The 17,018-nt window shown below is 37.1% G+C and overlaps 1 protein-coding gene across 2 annotated transcripts in view; it reads left to right on the top strand.

Moving 5' to 3' along the window:
- The window catches only part of RAB6A (RAB6A, member RAS oncogene family), a 94,052-nt gene that overhangs the window by 66,531 nt on the left and 10,503 nt on the right, over window positions 1-17,018 (top strand). For both annotated transcript variants that reach the window (XM_020989595.2, XM_020989596.2), the window contains exon 6: window positions 1,376-1,469. In XM_020989595.2, coding sequence (XP_020845254.1) covers window positions 1,376-1,469 — 94 coding nt within the window. The remainder of the gene's footprint in view (window positions 1-1,375; window positions 1,470-17,018) is intronic.

Genomic DNA, 17,018 nt, shown 5'->3' with positions numbered 1-17,018 from the left:
TTGACTACTCTCCTTAAAGAAGTGTATATTTCAGCGTCTAGCATTGCATGATGGGTGGCATTAACATTCATGTATTGAATTTGTGATGCTTATTAAATATGTGGCAAGGGAATGGACTGAGTATAAGCCAGTTTATTCCATTAGCAACTGTTGAAAGTCTCATTATACAATAAAAAGGACATCTTTTATTTTGAAAAGTTTTTTAGACCTTTTTTCCCCCCGAAAAAAAAGTCTGTTTGAAAGTGAATTGCTGTAGGCTAATTTTAAGTGTGTTCCTTGCATTGCCTTTTATTTTGTCTCATGGGCATTTGTGTTAAGCTAATAACACGTTTCATCACAAAGCTAAGTCGTAGTCATTTGAGGAGTTATAAAGAATCGTAACACCATATTTGTGTAGCACTTGACAGTTTACAATACACTTTCCTTACAACCACCTTTGAGGTAAGTATTGCAATTATTGTACAGAGGAAACTGAGTTTCAGGAAGGGAGTAACTTGTTTGCACTTGGAAAGTGAAAAATTATCAGCTCTCTAGATTAGCTGCCTATTATTTACTTTGAAGTTCCCTGACTTGATTGGTTTTAGCCTGGAGATGAATGTTATATTTATTAAAAGTAAGGTAAAAACAAAATAGGGCTAGCAATTTCTTTGTTATTGCTACTGAGTTTGTATTGAGCATGTCCAGCCTGAGCACTTTTCTCCAAACAGTAATATTATTCCACCTATTTTAAGGTAAGGTACAATCAGTTAAGAATGACTTTCTCCCCTAATCATTTCCGCCAGCCTTAGCTCCTTAGATGTGCAGTTAATCAGCAAGCATCAAACACTTAAAATGTGTGAGGCACTATGTGATGTACAAAAAAAAGAATATTGTATTTTAAATGCCTACTTTTAAAAAAGTGAAAAGAAGCACTTGGCTGAGTGTTTGTACATGTTGATAACCTATCTCATTTTAGGAGCTCTTAGATGCTCAAGACTATATTTGCATTTCCAAAAATACCTTACAAGTTGCAGGTACCTGATAATCAAGAGCATATACTTAATATCCCTTATGGTAAATATATTTAGGATGTCATATTCAAGACTACTAGCGATTCTGCTGAGTATCCTTGACTCCTTATACTATATGGCAGCTGACATCTAGTCTAGATTGGGTATAAGAAAACAGGAAAAAGGTGTAAGTTCTCTCTGTTCTTGAGCTTCTCATGACCACATTATGAAACTTTATAGAAAGCTAATGCCTCTGTTTCTTTCTGAAATGCGACAACTAATTCTTAGGATTTTGCAAGTTTCATACTCATGAGCTCTTTGAACGGACTTTTTCCCTATAGCTTATCTCAAGTCATCTCTCTCTTTTTTTTTTCTGTTTTCTACAGGCAAGTGTCTATTGAGGAGGGAGAGAGGAAAGCCAAAGAGCTCAATGTTATGTTTATTGAAACAAGTGCAAAGGCAGGATACAATGTAAAACAGGTGAGTTTTACAAGGTAAAACAGGTTCAAGGTGTGTGAAGGATGGGAGGTAGGGATAACTGAAAGGATGAAGTTGGTAAGACTTCCACAGATCCTTTAAGGAGAAACTTGAGGTGCCTATTAGTGCCAAATACCTATTGTTGCTTTTCTGCAATTGTGTTTCTACCTTTTTTCAACACATTGTTGAACATGGAAGGAAAATTGGTACAGCAAGTCATAAGATTTAGAGTTAACAAGAAAACTTTCACATCATCTAGTACAAATTCTCTACCATCTAATCTGTAAATTAGGAAACTGAGGCCAGAAGGGGAGAAAGGACTTTGCTGAAGTGTTCGTTCTTACATACTTCATTGCCTCCACTTCATACTTCAGTATTTCAAAGAATCCTTGATTTTATTCATATAGGTACCTCGCACAGAAATTGTGTCCTAAGTGGTTTTAGGAGCTACATTCCTTGGAAGCTGTTGAACTTCTAATTCTGAAAAAGCATAAGAGAGAGATATCATACTTTCCGAAGTGTACAAATTAATAAAAATTTTTGGTAGATATTCCAAAACCTATCAACTCTCAAAACAGCAAGTGCCACCTAACCGAAGAATTTAACTTGAGTTGGAGGTAGATATTGCAGTGTTTTAGAGTATAAGGATGAGATTGCAGTTTGGGAGGGGGATGGGAATGGAAAAAGTAACTTGCATTATGTGTTTGCTTGTTAGAAATGACACTTTATTCCTTTTGAAAGAACAAGCTTAATTACTTTCACAGCTCCAATAAAATTGTCAGAAATTTCCACATTGCTTGGCAGCATCTTAAAATATCATGCTCTTTGTCCAGATCTAGAAGTGTGGAAAAAAATAATGTTACCAGTAAACCATTTTTCAAAGAGGCAGGTAGGTAGGTAGTATAAGGCAAGATAAGATTTGCATAGAGTGGTTTGAAAGTCTTTGCCATAAAGCCGTAGGCAGCTTAGCACCATCTGCTGGGTAGAGTCGGGGCAGAAAGATGTCCGTTTCTTTCTTTACAGCTAGCTCTCTGCAGGAGATTCTCCATTCTGTGAATAATAAAGACAACATTTATATCTGGTACATTAGGAAGTGGCCCTTTGAAATAAGCAATTTGGAATAGCACAACATTTTACAGATGAAAAAGCTGAGGCTCAGTCAAAGGAACTGATTTGCCCAGGGTAACAGTAAGTGGCAGAACCAGGTTGTCTGTCAATAATCATTGATTAAGTATCTACTAGGTACTAAGCACATATATGAGGATACATATATGAAAAAGATAGTCCCTGTCCTTAAGGAGCTTAAAATCTAATGGAGGAAGTCAACACATAAGAGAGCTGAAAAGGGGCAGGAGGTTGGGGGGGGTGTCATACACATCCAGTGCTTTTTTCCCACTATATCACGTTGTCTTTAGGGGTTAACCTAGAAGTTACAACCTAGGAGGCCCCAACAGTGCCAAAAAATAATACAGGATTCTGACTGACCTCTGAATGTTCAGTGATTGGCATAAATTCCACAAGATCCAGTGTCCTCTTATATGAGGACATATATCCTCTTGGATGTTCTTTGCCACAAGATATAGAAAGCTAACCTCAGACCTGTGTTCAGGTGCAGCCTCTGATGAATACCGAGTTAATCCTGCACTTAACCTGACTCTGGGTGCTCTCCTGCTTATTAATATACTTCAGCTGGAGCTCTCAGAACTAAGCACAATACTTGAGGTGTGATCTCACTAGGGTATAGTACATAAGTAATGTTACCCACTTATTCTTGGAAGCTAAGTCTCTCTTGATGCAGCCAAGGATTACGTTAATATTTTTGACTGCTGATTCATTGAACTTGAAGTACCCTAAAACCTCCAACATTTTTCAGACAAATAGCTGTCTAATCATCTCTCTCTGTCCTGTACTTATAAAATTGAGTTTTTTAAACCAAGAATAAGACTTTGTTTATCCCTGTTGAATTTCATGTTATTAGTTGCAACCCAGTGCTCTAGCCTGTCAGGATCTTTTTCAGTCCTATCTCTGGCATATGGCATGTCAGTTATCTCTCCCAAGTTTATATCATCTTCAAATATGATGAGAAGCTTTTACAAAACCAAGTCATTTACAGAACTTTTAAGCAGCACAGCCAGCCCAGGCATGACCATTCCTAGGACATGCCACTGGAGACCTCCTGCTACCCTGACATTGAGCCATTAAGGACCAATGTTTTAGTTTGTCCAGGAAGCCATTTCCAAATCCATCTTATTGTGTCATCATCTGTTACTCATCTTTCCATCTTTTCCTTCAAGAATAATATGAGAGGGGTTTTTTGGTCAAATGCTTTGATAAAATGTAGCTAAACTATATTTACAGCATTCTCCTGATGCACAAATTAAATAGTCTTGGATGAGCCTGCCATAGCTTGGTCCTCAAAGCCAGTAGTACTCTTTAACCACCACTTCTGCTAGTTGTTCATTAACTGTTTTTAATATTCCCTTCTTGGATTGTTTAAGGAATTAAAGGTCAGCTAACCGCCCTTTAATTTGTAGACTCTTTTCTTGAGGCACTTATGTAAGTGGTTCAGCAGTCATGACTACTAGCTCTTTCAGTACCTGAGGAGATAGATAGATATACACGTAGAATTTATCTGATCCACATGACTCATATAACATCAGCGAGATGCTTCCTTAGCTACAATAAGTAAGGACATTGTATCAACTCCCTACTAGCCATTTTTGATCTATAATTTCTAGGGCAAAGATAATGCTCCTTAGTGTAGAAAAAGCAAGCCAAACAATCCAGTGGTCTCCAGTGTGGAAGCCACAGTTGACACTGGGGCATCAAGGTAAGGTGCAATCTCATCCAGTTAGAAAGTGGTGAGAAGAGTGAGTTTATCCTATATCATTTATTTGATCTTATTTATAATTAATTGATTTTGTCCTGTAACCGCTTAAGTCATGGTTCTCTGTCTCTGGCCTGTAATGGGTTAAATTTAAAAATCCAGTTTTCCTGCTATTCATTGATTTATTCTTGCCTCAGAGAATTTAACTGACCTTGAGCGATGCCTGTGAACACGAGGGAGTCAGGCCTAGTATCTTTCTACCACCAAGCTATCCTTTAAAGATGTCTGGTTTGCTCTTTAAAAGTCTAGGTCATTATCAATAACCTCGAAGTAACCACTCCAACAATGAGCACTTACTAATCACAAGGCAGGAAGGAGGTGGGTCATTCCTAGCCTCCATTACCAAACTTATAATAACCAATCCCTTCCCCTTAGATCTGTAACCAGTTATATTGTTCTTTGCACCTCTGTTATTTATGTCAATGACCCTGTTCTGTACTTTATTCTGAGGCACTGAGGTCCTATTGATTTGTGCTTTACCAATAAATTGATCATGCTCAGAACTTCTGTGCCTCAATTTACCTTATTTTTAACTGTTACAGCAGGAAAGTGGGTTGCATTCCAACATCTCTCCAATTGCAAGACTTATTTCTGACACAGCCCATTCAACCCCTTTAATTTTTATAGTCTAACAGTCTTGTATCAACTCTTGCTGCTTTGCAATCTCCCAGCCTCTGATCTTCTGTGCCATGTTAGCCCTTCAGGGTAATTCTAATCTAACCATGACCTAGAAACCCATCGTAGCTTGTGCAGGTAACATTGGGAAAATCCCCTTCTTCTCCTAGGGTACCCTCACCCTTCTCTCTTATCTTGGTAAGTTGGTGGATGAGTAACAGCCCTGACTCATCCATTTTTCATAGTGCATAGGATGAGCAGGCAGGGATAGTTGCAATTGGGATCAAATATCTCATTTGACTTTATTCCAAACCCACATTCCTTCCAAACTCATTATTCCTGTTGAGGTTGCCAGTATTCCTTCCATCACGCAGTTTTCATGATCTCACGTGTCACCCTGAACTCTTATGCTCAATCATCCCACATATCCATTTGGTTGCCAAGTCTTTTTTGGGGGTGGGGGGGAGCAATCAGGGGTAAGTGACTTGCCCAGGATCATACAGCTATTAAGTTATCTGAGGCCACATTTGAACTCAGATCCTTCTGACTCCAGGACTGGTGTTCTGTCTGCTGCACCATCTAGCTGCCACTGTTGCCAGGTCTTTTAATTTCTACTTTCACAACTTCTTTCATCTCTCTCCTTATCTCTACTTACATGGCTACTACCCTCATTCAGGCTCTTAGCATCTCTCACATGAACTTTGCATTAGCCTCTTAATTGGTTTCCCTGCCTTGAGTCTCTCTCCTCTCTAATCCATTTTCTCCATAGCTGTCAAAGTGATTTCTTAAAGTGTGTCTTTCCCTTACTTAGTAATTGGCAGTAGTTCCCCTCTAATGGTCCTAAGATCAAATACAGGATATCCCTAAAGTTAGTGCAGTTTTAAACTAGTAAAGCTTAAAATCCCTCTTTGCCTTTTAAAGACCTTCACAAGTGGGGCAAGCTGCATGTCTAATCATATACATTACTACCCTTCTTGCACTCTGGTGCAGCCAAATTTACCTTAATACTGTTCCTGAACACAAAATTGTATCTTTCCACTTTCATTTGTGATGGCTGTCCCCTCTGCCCCTTAGATTCCTTTATTTCCATCTGGACTCAGCTCAGGCACTGTCTTCTGCATGAAGCCTTTATGGATTCCCCCTTGTTCCTAGTGCCCTCCTTATCTAAATTACGTTGTATTTATTTTGTATCTATTCTATTTATATTTATTTATGTATATAGTGTCTCCATCATAGAATATAAACTTTGAGGCAGGGACTATTTCATTTTTAATTCATATTCCCAGAAGGTAGCACAGGGAGTGACACTTAGTAAGCACTTAATAAATGCTTGTTGGTTTATTGATTGATCGTTGTAGGGAACTTCCAAATTGATGAGATCACAGATAATTTTTTTTTTTTGAGAATTTCACTTGCTTGGTTTTAACATCTCCAAACTTAGCTGGATTCTTGTAAAAGATAGAAGACATATGCAGTACATTGCAAAAACATTTGTATAGTCCTAAACTCAAGAATTGGAAAAAGGTAAATATTTTGCCATTAAATGTTTATTTGGCAAATGCCACCAAAACAAAACCTCTCCAGAAACTTTTACCCCTAAAAAAATGACATATGCAAATATTTTGTTCATGCAAGTTTGCTGACTAACTCCTGACAAAGTGCTTAAAAGTTGTTGAACTTAAGGATGTTACACATTTTTAAGCTTTTATTAATTTATTTTTAGTTTTCAACATTCCTTTTTGAGTTCTAAATTTTCTCCCCATCCCTCCTCTCCCCCTTCCCCAAGATAGGGTTATACATTTTTCTCTTATAAAAAGACACATGTCTCAAATTTCTTGCATTTTCCACTATGACAACTGGCTGTCAGTAATTATGATGCCTAACCACAATTAAGCCGTCCCTTTTGAAGTAAGATGTCATTAAAAATACTTTTTGCTAGCTTTTGTTTTTACATAGCCTTCATTTCATAGCCTTTCCCATTTCTCTATATTTGTCTCTTCAGAGAAACTAAATTTTTCTTAGTTTTTGGAATAATTGAGATCAGAATTTTTTTTGTTCTATAAATAGAAGAGCCATTAGAACAGTGTTAATGGAAAATGAAAGAAAGAGGAATAATGGATAGAACAAATTCCTTTTGGTACTGATGCGAGTACGATCAAAGCACAGGTAGAAGTGATGAACCTTTGAAAGTAGGAGGGATGCTAATTTATTTGAGACTGGACAGGAGGAAGAGAAAGACAAGTGAAGAAGCAAACCTTTTGAAGTGATGAAGAAGACGGTGAGATAAGTTGTATTGGGATGGCCTCATTAGGAAAACAGCTGCTAAGAGGGAGGGCACTGTGCAATGGAAGGAACAGAAGTTTGAAGTATGGAAAGGGTTTGCTGTGGGAATTATAATAGGAAAACTACAAAATTAATGAAAATGATTGGCACGCAACAGTGGAGATCCAGCTGAGATTCAGAAGCATGACTTTTTTGGTAGACTTGGTGAGTATGGGAGGGGAGTCAGTGAAAAAGCTGGTAATGTAATATTCAGCAGTATTGGGAGCACCTGGGAAGTTTGTGGTGGAACTTCCTGAGGGGGAGATATTGAAGGCCAAGGGATAGGGGATTTCAGTAATCACGTTCCAAATGTAGTAGGTACATTAAAATTTAGTTTTCTTACTAACATAGGAAAAAGGGTTGGAAGATTATGATTTGTACCATATATACAATAAGAATTGCTGAAGAATGTTAGGCTGACCGGTTTTACTTGCTTGCCCAGGAGAAGACTTCCAAGTTTTGTTTTTGTTTTTCTTGATGTGAAGGTGCTCTTTTCTTTTCACTCTTGGTTTTTAGTGCTCTGTCTAGTTCCCAATGAGCTATAGGCACCAGAAACTTATTCCTGCTTGAGTGTTGTCATTCCCTCCTATCTCACAATTTATTCACCTAGCTGAGTGAGATTAAACTGGATTATCAGGTGAATAGGTTCAAGAAAATACTTAAGAATTTGGCTAGAAGAATCCAGGTAACTGACTTAACCTGAAACAAAGATGGTAGTAAAGTTCTTGTTTACAGTGAACTTGAATACTTATAAGGCACTTTCCTCACAACATTCCTATTAGGAGATAGGACATATATTTTTATTCATATTTTATAGCTGAGGAAATTTAAGGTTTGAAGTACTAAATTACTTTTTGAGAGTCACATATGTATAGCTCATAAATGTCAGAACTGGAATTTGAAGCCAGGGCCTGGGTTCTCCAGGTTCCAAATCCAGTTTTTCTCAATCCTAGCCCTAAACCTCTATGCATATATTTGTAGAGGGGTCACTTGAGTTTTGTGCACCTTATTTTCTTCATCCGTAAGATATGGCTAATATTTCCTCTTCTTCCTTCTCAGGGAGATTGTAGAAAAGTGCTTTATATAAACTAAGCAGTACTGAATATAGGGACTGTTATTATCATACATTTAGTTTTTCTCATAGAAAACATACCTTTTTATACATGTTGGATTTTTCCAGCATCAGAAACACAGTTGCCTATTGGGTGAGCTATATACTGTAGCTTCCTTTTTTTTTAAATTAATTTATTTTTAGTTTTCAACAGTCACTTCCATAAGCTTTTGAGTTTTAAATTTTCTCTCCCTTTCTCCCCACCTCCCTTCCCAAGATGGCATACAATCTGATATAGACTCTACATATACATTCCTATTAAACATTTTCATATTAGTCATGTTGTAAAGAAGAATTAGAACCAATAGGAGGACCCATGAGAAAGAAGAAACAAAACAAATGGAATACTATTTTGCTATAAGAAATGATGGGCAAGTGGACTTCAGAAAAGCATAGAAAGATTTGTATGAACTGATGCCGAGTGAAGTGAGCACAGCCAGCGGAACATAGTACACAGTAACAGCCACATTGTGCCATGACTAACTTTGATAGACTTAGCCCTTCTCAGCAGTGCAAGGATCTAAGACATCTCCAAAAGTCTCATGATGGAAAATGCTATCCACATCCAGAGAAAGAACTATGGAGTTTGAATGCAGATCGAAACATACTATTTGCTATTTTTTTTTATTGTTTTCTTCTGTTTTGTTTCTTCTTTCTTCTGGTTCTTCTTATTGATTCTAATTCTTCTTTACAACATGTAGCTTCTGTTTTAATCTCAAGTTCCCATCTGCTCACCTCTATGTACACTCAGATGTATATTAGGATATTTTTAAAGCATTCATCAGTTGCAATTCATCAGTGCAAATGGTTCAGATACACAAATATGGGACAATGTGAGACACTCCCTTCCCCAACAGAGATTGTAGCAAATAACAACCAATCTGCATTGTGCATAAATCTTAGAGGAAGTAGCCTGAAATACCAAGAAGTGAAGTGATTTGCCTAGGGTCACACAAATAGTGTTGGAAGCAGGATTTAAACCCAGATGCTTCTGACTCTAGACCCAACATTCTGTCCACTAGACCAGCAGTGGGGGGAACCTGCAGACTCGAGGCCACATGTGGCCCTCTAGGTGCTTGGGTGTGGCCTTTTGACTGAGTCCAAGTTTTACAGAACAAATCCTCTTATTAAAGAGATTTGTTCTGTGAAGTTTGGATTCAGTCAGAGGGCTGAACTTGAGGACCCTAGAAGGCCACATGTGACCTTGTGTCAGCAGGTTCCCCAAACGTGCACTAGATTAGCTGAGGTCTTATGGTTTGGATAGGGATATAGAGTGTCCCTGTGATTTCATTAGTAGAGTGAACTCCTGTATCTTCTCTGCAATTTATAATCTTAGACCAGAGGTGTCAGACTATATTGCAAGCTGCCTGTAGAGCTTCTGAGTGGTCCTGAACCAGATTAAAATGTAATTAGGAAATTTTTAACAAAGTATATAAAAATATGTTACAGAATAGTTGATATGTGACCACAAGGACATTTCTCTTTAACACCACTGGTCTTAGTTGCCTAGAGCACCAGTAGATTGTGACTTGTCCAGGGTCACACAGCAGCGTGGCATAGTAGATAGGTTGAATGCCAACCTCAAAACCAGGAAGATCTGGATTCAAGTCCCAACCCTGACACAGGGTTTGGATATGGAAGAAGGAAGAAGGTTAGTGAGTTCATAAACAGGATAGCTTATCAGGGCACTCTGTAAATTAGCTTAATGGATTTGAGCCAAGAAAAAGTTTTTGTGCGTTTTTAACTTTCATGATTAAAAACTGTGATATAAAAATAATTTTTTTTGAACAGGGTAAATTCAGAATTTTGTAGTTCATTTCTGAAAATGTAATCTGTTAATATTTTTCCTGTTAAGGTTCTTGGCCCTAAGGTATTCAACTCATTTATATTTCCCTGGAGACTTTCCACATTAAAAGAGATCTGTAGTTTGTAGGTGGTAATATTCATTTAACAGGCAGATAGATCTTTCTCCATCTTTGTTCTCCTGATTGCACTGGGAATATATTTTTCTCCAACTCTTTCCAGAGCATAGAGGAAGAAAATATAATGTACATAGAAAGGTAGGAAAAGATGACTCACATACCAATATTCTTTCTTATGTATAGTTTTTTTGGGGGAAGGGGTGATAAAAGTCACACGTGAAAGAATTATGAAGCAATGTATGGCAAAGATGTCGTCAGGTGTCATAATATATGGCGTAGACCTGTGCTTGGGACAGGAGGGAGGCGGAAAAGAGAGAGGTCAGCGTAGAACTAATTTTGAAAAAGATTTTTTGGTGAGAATCTCATAATGCCACCCTTGGTGCTTAGTATTTACCATTTCCTGCCACAGAGGATTGAACTGAGTAAAACCCCAGAGAAGACAAATTATGTGGGGAATTATCCTGCACTGATGTTTAGAGAGAATCCTATCTGCCTAAATAGTGAGTTAGGGCATCTTGGATTATCTTAACTTGCAGCTGAACTGGTATGGAAGCCTTTTGCATTTGGGGGCTAATGATTGTCATCAAGAGCAAATAGTTAACATTTTTTTCATTCTCAGTATTTGAAGCAACTTTATAGAATATTCACATTTGATTTTACTTTGTTTCTAGAAGCTCTTTGAAAATGAAAATTGTATTCATACTCCAGGTGCTCTGGTTGTAGTTTATCTTGTCTTGAGTTGCTTTGTTACTCAGTCTCAAGTCATTGATTAGATTCGCAGTAATATAGCCTAAATATACACACTTAAGTGTTCACCTCAAATTTGGGATAAGCCAATTAATTACAGCAGTCAGAATGGTACTACTTTTTGTGGATGAAGTTGACCCCACCTTTAATATGAGGATTTTATTATTTGAACACTATTGCATAAAATTCTAGGATATGCAAACTTGTGTGTCTGTTACTAGTTAAGATGTTTTGATTCATTTCAGCATTTTGATAGGTTGGCAGTACCAGAATTTGTTTAGCCATGTATCCTTTCAAGGCTTTGTTCCTTTTTATTCTGCTTCTGCCTTCAACAACTCCATGATTTTTATTGAAAAATACACAGCTAAATAAATGAAAAATAAAGATAAGCTTTTTTTTTTAATAAAACCTTTTTATTCATAAGATAAGATAGGATTGTGGGCACTGTGTCTTTCATAAATAGATCCTTTATCTAATTTTCTAGCAGTCAGCTAGTTGGATTTTTTTTCTTGGTTTGCTTGGTTTGAATAATGATATATATATAAGGTAATAACTTAAAAATAAACTTCCTCCACTGACAAGTTTACTTTTTAGATAGATAATTCAGGTGAGAGGTTTAGCTGATATATCTTTTAGTACCTGCCCTTATTGTAAAATGTTAGCATTTGTTGCCAACAGCATGGCTTCAAATGAAACAAACCTAGAAAAAAATGTCTTCATCAGATAACATGAATTCTCCCTCTGTTGTTTTTGAAATGCACTGTCGTAAAAGTCTTTTACCATTTGGTCCATTTATGTACTTTTAGGAAAATCTGAGAGAATAAAACTTTAATGGAAGACTAGATTTTAAAAATTCTTAGTTTAAACTAAAATTAGTATAAGTATTAGTGCAATAAGTTATAATATATTGAGCCTTTATTTAAAATTCTTTTTTCATATTTAATGAGACACATCAAAAAATAATTTTCATGCCCTTTATATTTCCTTTACATTAATTTCTAGATTATTTCAAAAGCAGTATGACTGCATGAACATTATATCACATGTTGGATATACTATATGTTAATATTAATGAAGACACTGAAGCTGGATATGGCACTTTTAGCTACTCTTGGAATAGACCAGAGTAGCACAAGATAACTTGATTGTGATACAGAAGACCTGGTTTTTAATGTGACAGTAAATATTTTTTGGATTGCATTGGATTGGATTTTGGACAAATCATTTTCCTCCGTGGGTCTGAGTTTTCCTGCTCTTTAAAAGGAGGGTTTTTTACTAGATGAATTCTAAAGTCCTATCTGGCTCTAAAAATTGGTGATTCTGTGATTCTTTTAAGGGCTAAGTCTTTTAATAGGCTGAAGTTTGTGATTCATCCTCATTGCTATTCCCCATACTTAACTGTATTGGGGGGAAAACCCCCAAAATACTGATGTAAAAGCCTCTGGGATCTAAACTCTTGGTCTTCAGAAAAGTTCTGTTTGAGAATAGAGCTTTGTCAAAAAGAGTAGTAATTGATATACAGGAGCACAATGCATTTTTAAAGGGTTGTAAGGATGACATGAAATGTGTGTGTGAATTTTGAGGTTTTATTATATCTGTTCACAAAAGGACATCAGTAGAGAGGTACTACATATGGGCAAAGGCAGAATTGTATTGGACAAGAGAGTATGGGATCCATAAGCACTGGAGGTTTTTAATCAGATGCCATTACATGTGCTTCATTCATTGGTTTATATTTTTGTCTGTGTGATTGGCAAGTGCTGTGGGAGGTTGTGTATAATAAGATGTGATCCTCACCTTCAAGAAGTTTACCATTTAATGTGATATAGTAGGAACAACACTGGAGTGGGAGGAAGTTCAGAATATTGGAATTGTGGTTCTGAGTCTTAGCCAGTAACTAGCTTTATGACTTTGAGCCGATCATTTCAGCTCTTGGGTCTCAGTTTGTGGATAGTTCGTGGATGTGGAATGAATGCATAGGACTGATCTTTAAGGCCCCTTTTAACTAGAAAGTTCTGAGTCTAGATGAAGAATCAATTCACATTCACTGTAGTGAGTGCCATAGGAGTTGAGAGGAGGGAGCAGTCATTTCCGACTGGGCTGGTCAGGCTTCCAAAGACAGATTGGGTTAGACTAGGCAGAGATAAGGGAGAGGAGGATGTCCTAGGCAGGAGGAACATTTTTAGGAAAAAACACATAGTAGGGAATGTGTTAAATACAAAGACTAATTTGTTTGCCTGGAGTGGAAGATTTACATAAGATAGTAGTAAAAGAAAAGGCAGAAGTTGTGATAGATTGGGGCCAGATTGTGGAAGAAGATGAATACCAAACAAAAAAGTTGGGACTTTATCCTGTAGATATTTTCAAGGTGGGGGGAATTGGAGGTTTTTGAGTAATAGAATGCTTTGGGAAGATGACTCTGGTGGCTTAAAGAATAGAATTTGAGTCAGGAAACCAGTTAGAAGACTGCTGCCTGCTGTGATGGAGTAACTGTAGTGGCCAGATATAAAGATTAAGATATTTAAAGTGTTTGGCAAGCCAGAGTGTTTAAAAATCAGTGAATTCTTCAGGTTGAGTTACATTTGTGGGTTGAAAAATATTTGCCCAGATTTAGCCGATAGGAGAAGTAAAGGGAGACTGAGCTTACAAAAAAAAATCCATGAGACCTGAAATAAAAAGGAAAATCTGACACCCCAGAAAGTGCTTTGGATAAAGTAGAGCAAGTTGAGATTATGAGTAAAATTTTCTAACATCAGGACCAGTTAGTAATTATTATAGAAATGTTGAAGCTACTGTCAGGGGGATTAGCTCATTCTCTCCAAGTGATAGTATACTTTGGTGTTGTACAAAGAAGCCACGAGAATTAAACCGTTTCTAAATATGGAACTTATTCCATATTCAAGTTAGACAGAGAGCCTGGAACAGACAGGGCTTTTGTTCCCCATTGAATTTTTGTTGTCTAGATCTGTGATTTCAGTAATTTAGGGAGTTCCTAGTGAGGAAACTACCAGTACAGATCAGCAACTCCTGCTGGTTATGATCTTAGTTGCTTGGGATACTAAGAGATTAGAGCTTGACCAAGGTCCTACTAATATTATGTCAGAGGTGAAACTTGAACCTAAGTCATCCTGATACCACCAGCCTAGCCCAGCCCAACTATCTCTCCATATGAAACAGTGCCCCTTTTCTTTTAAATTATATCGTGAGCTTTTCAGACTTTATTTGTAGGAAAATAACACTGTCTTGGTGTGTCAGTTGCTATTTGTAACATTCACATGGCATTTTTGTCCAGACAGCTACTAAATATTTAATAATTTATGCACCATTATTTTCAAAGGACTTTCACATTTATTATCTTCTTTGATATTCAGTATAACCCTGTTCATACCCAGGTAGGAGCAAAATGATATTGTCTTTATTTTGCTAATGACTAATATAAAGATAACTTGCCCAATCTCATGATTCCTTTTTCAGTAAATAATAGTCATAATTTTCGTTGACCATTGAAAGATAAAGATTTAAGACTCTGAGCTTCAATCCAGAGGTCAAATAAGGTGATACTTAGAAACATTTTAGTCATTTCTGAGCAAAGCACATGGCTTATAAGACTATCAAGGAGAGAGCTTAAGCTTTCTGTGTCAAGAACCTGACATTTTGAAGTTAATGGTAATAACATATTTAGAGCAATTAACACCTATACAAGACCAGTCAGCATGTACTTAGGACACAATAAAATGGACAGTGATGGATCTAGAATATATCCAAACAAAATTGTGCCTTCGGCTCATCATCCCAAGGCATCTTCAGAAAGATCAAAACTTCCTCATCACAAAAGAGGAAGAAGATATATAGATGTTATCAGAACACATTATGTGTTTAAAACATAATGAAAAGTTTTGGAACAAACAGATTTTGTAAAAAGCCAACAGCATGTGTACCCAGTGTATTTATCAAATTGTAACCAAGAGTGATTTGTCTGTGAATAGAATCTGTCAAATCACTAATACATAAGAGGAATCAAAAAGGTGCTTCATGGGCAAAGTTGGTCATTGCACAATGTTGCTTTTACTCTGTGCAATGTTCTCCTGGTTCTGTTCACTTCACTTGGTATCAGTTCATATAAGTCGTTCCAGGTTTTTCTGAAGTCTGCCTGCTCATCATTTCGTATATAGCACAAAAGTATTCCATTACATTGATAAACTATAACTTGTCGAGCCATTCACCATTTGATTGGCATCCTGAATTTCTAGTTCTTGGCCACCACAAACAGAACTGCTATAAATATTTTTGTACTTGTGGATCCTTTCCCCTTTTTGATGATCTCTTTGGGATACAGAACTAGTAGTGGTATTGCTGTATCAAAGGGTATGCATAGTTTTATAGCCTTTTGGGCATAGTTCCAAATTGCTGTCCAGAATGGTCGAATCAGTTCACGACTCCACCAACAATGCATTCATGTTCTAATTTTCCCACATCTTCTCCAACATTTATCATTTTCCTGTTTTGTCATGTTAGCCAATCTCTTAGGTGCGATGTGGTACCTCAGAGTTGTTTTGATTTGCATTTCTCTAATCAAATAGTGATTTGGAGCATTTTTTCATATGACTATAGATAGCTTTAATTTCATCTTCTGAAAACTGCCCATTTATCAGTTGGGGAATGACTTGTATTCTTATAAATTTGACTTAATTCTCTACATATTTTAAAAATGAGGCATTTATCAGAAACATTGGCTGTGAAAAATTATTTCTCAGCTTTCTGCTTCCCTTCTAATCTTGATTGCATTGGGCTTTGTGCAGAAACTTTTCAATTTAATGTAATCAAAATAATCCATTTTGCATTTTATAATGTCCTCTGTTGTTTGGTCATAAATTCTTCCCTTCTCCATAAATCTAGGCCGTTTTTTTCACAGACAGAACATCATTGCCCCAGCGTAACATTAATCCATGTTAAAATGTCAGGGTGGGGGGAATTGGACCTGACAAAATGTTAAAATGGCAAGAACTTGGTAATCAGTTGTGTTGAATTTGTTGAGGCTTCTTTCTTTGATCTTCCCCTCTTTCAATCACTTACCTGAAATTAGACTCTGATCCATTAAATATGACAGTTTTTAATAGAATACCCACAACCAGCTTGTCATTAGCCTGTGTCACTTGCACATCTTTGTGTCTGTTAACTCCCAGAAAATGGGGTAATTAAGATGCCATACATACAGTCTATAGGAAAAGAGCCATGTCTCATGTTTATCAAGCCTTTTGACAGGTATCCAACTTTACACATAATGGCCACTCAATAAAATGTTGGCTAATTTTAAAAAATTACCCTCCCATCAAACTTAATTCTCCAACCCATTGGAATATTGGAGTAAAGCATTCTGGCCATGGAGTCAGAAGTCTCAGTTCCAACATTGATCTGTTTTGAGGTTCCTTCAACACTCAGCCTCTGATTCCTGTCTATGAATTAGGGGTATTTATCCTTGCCCTTTGATCTTTTTTCAACAATGTAGTTCAGTTGTGTAAACTGATATGCAGTGCCTGCTACATATATAGCCTTGTGCTGTAGTTGTTGAGGACACAAAGCCAAAAAACAAACATTCCTTGCCTTCAAGGAACTTCCATGAGGATAGGCTGAGGGGAGAGATGGAGATAGAGCAGTGCACAGATAAGTAAGTAAATACAAAGTAATTGGGAGAGGCAGAGGCTGCTGATAACCTTGCAAGATGGGGAAAGGCCCGGATGGGAGGTGCACCTGAGCTGAGATTAGAAAGAAAGCAGGCATTCTGCTAGGCGGAGGTGAGAAAAGGGGAGTACATTTTAGTCTTTGGAGACTACTTTTTAAAGGCATGAAAGTGGGAAATGTAATATTGTATGCAGGGAATAGCTACCAGATCACTGTGACTGGAACAAAATGTGTGTCAAGAGGAATGACAAAATGAGACTGGAAAGGCA

Source organism: Phascolarctos cinereus, unplaced genomic scaffold (genome assembly GCF_003287225.1).
Source record: "Phascolarctos cinereus isolate Bilbo 61053 unplaced genomic scaffold, phaCin_HiC Scaffold_726;HRSCAF=1367, whole genome shotgun sequence".
Lineage (NCBI taxonomy): Eukaryota > Metazoa > Chordata > Mammalia > Diprotodontia > Phascolarctidae > Phascolarctos > Phascolarctos cinereus.
This window is presented reverse-complemented; position numbering and strand designations above follow the sequence as displayed.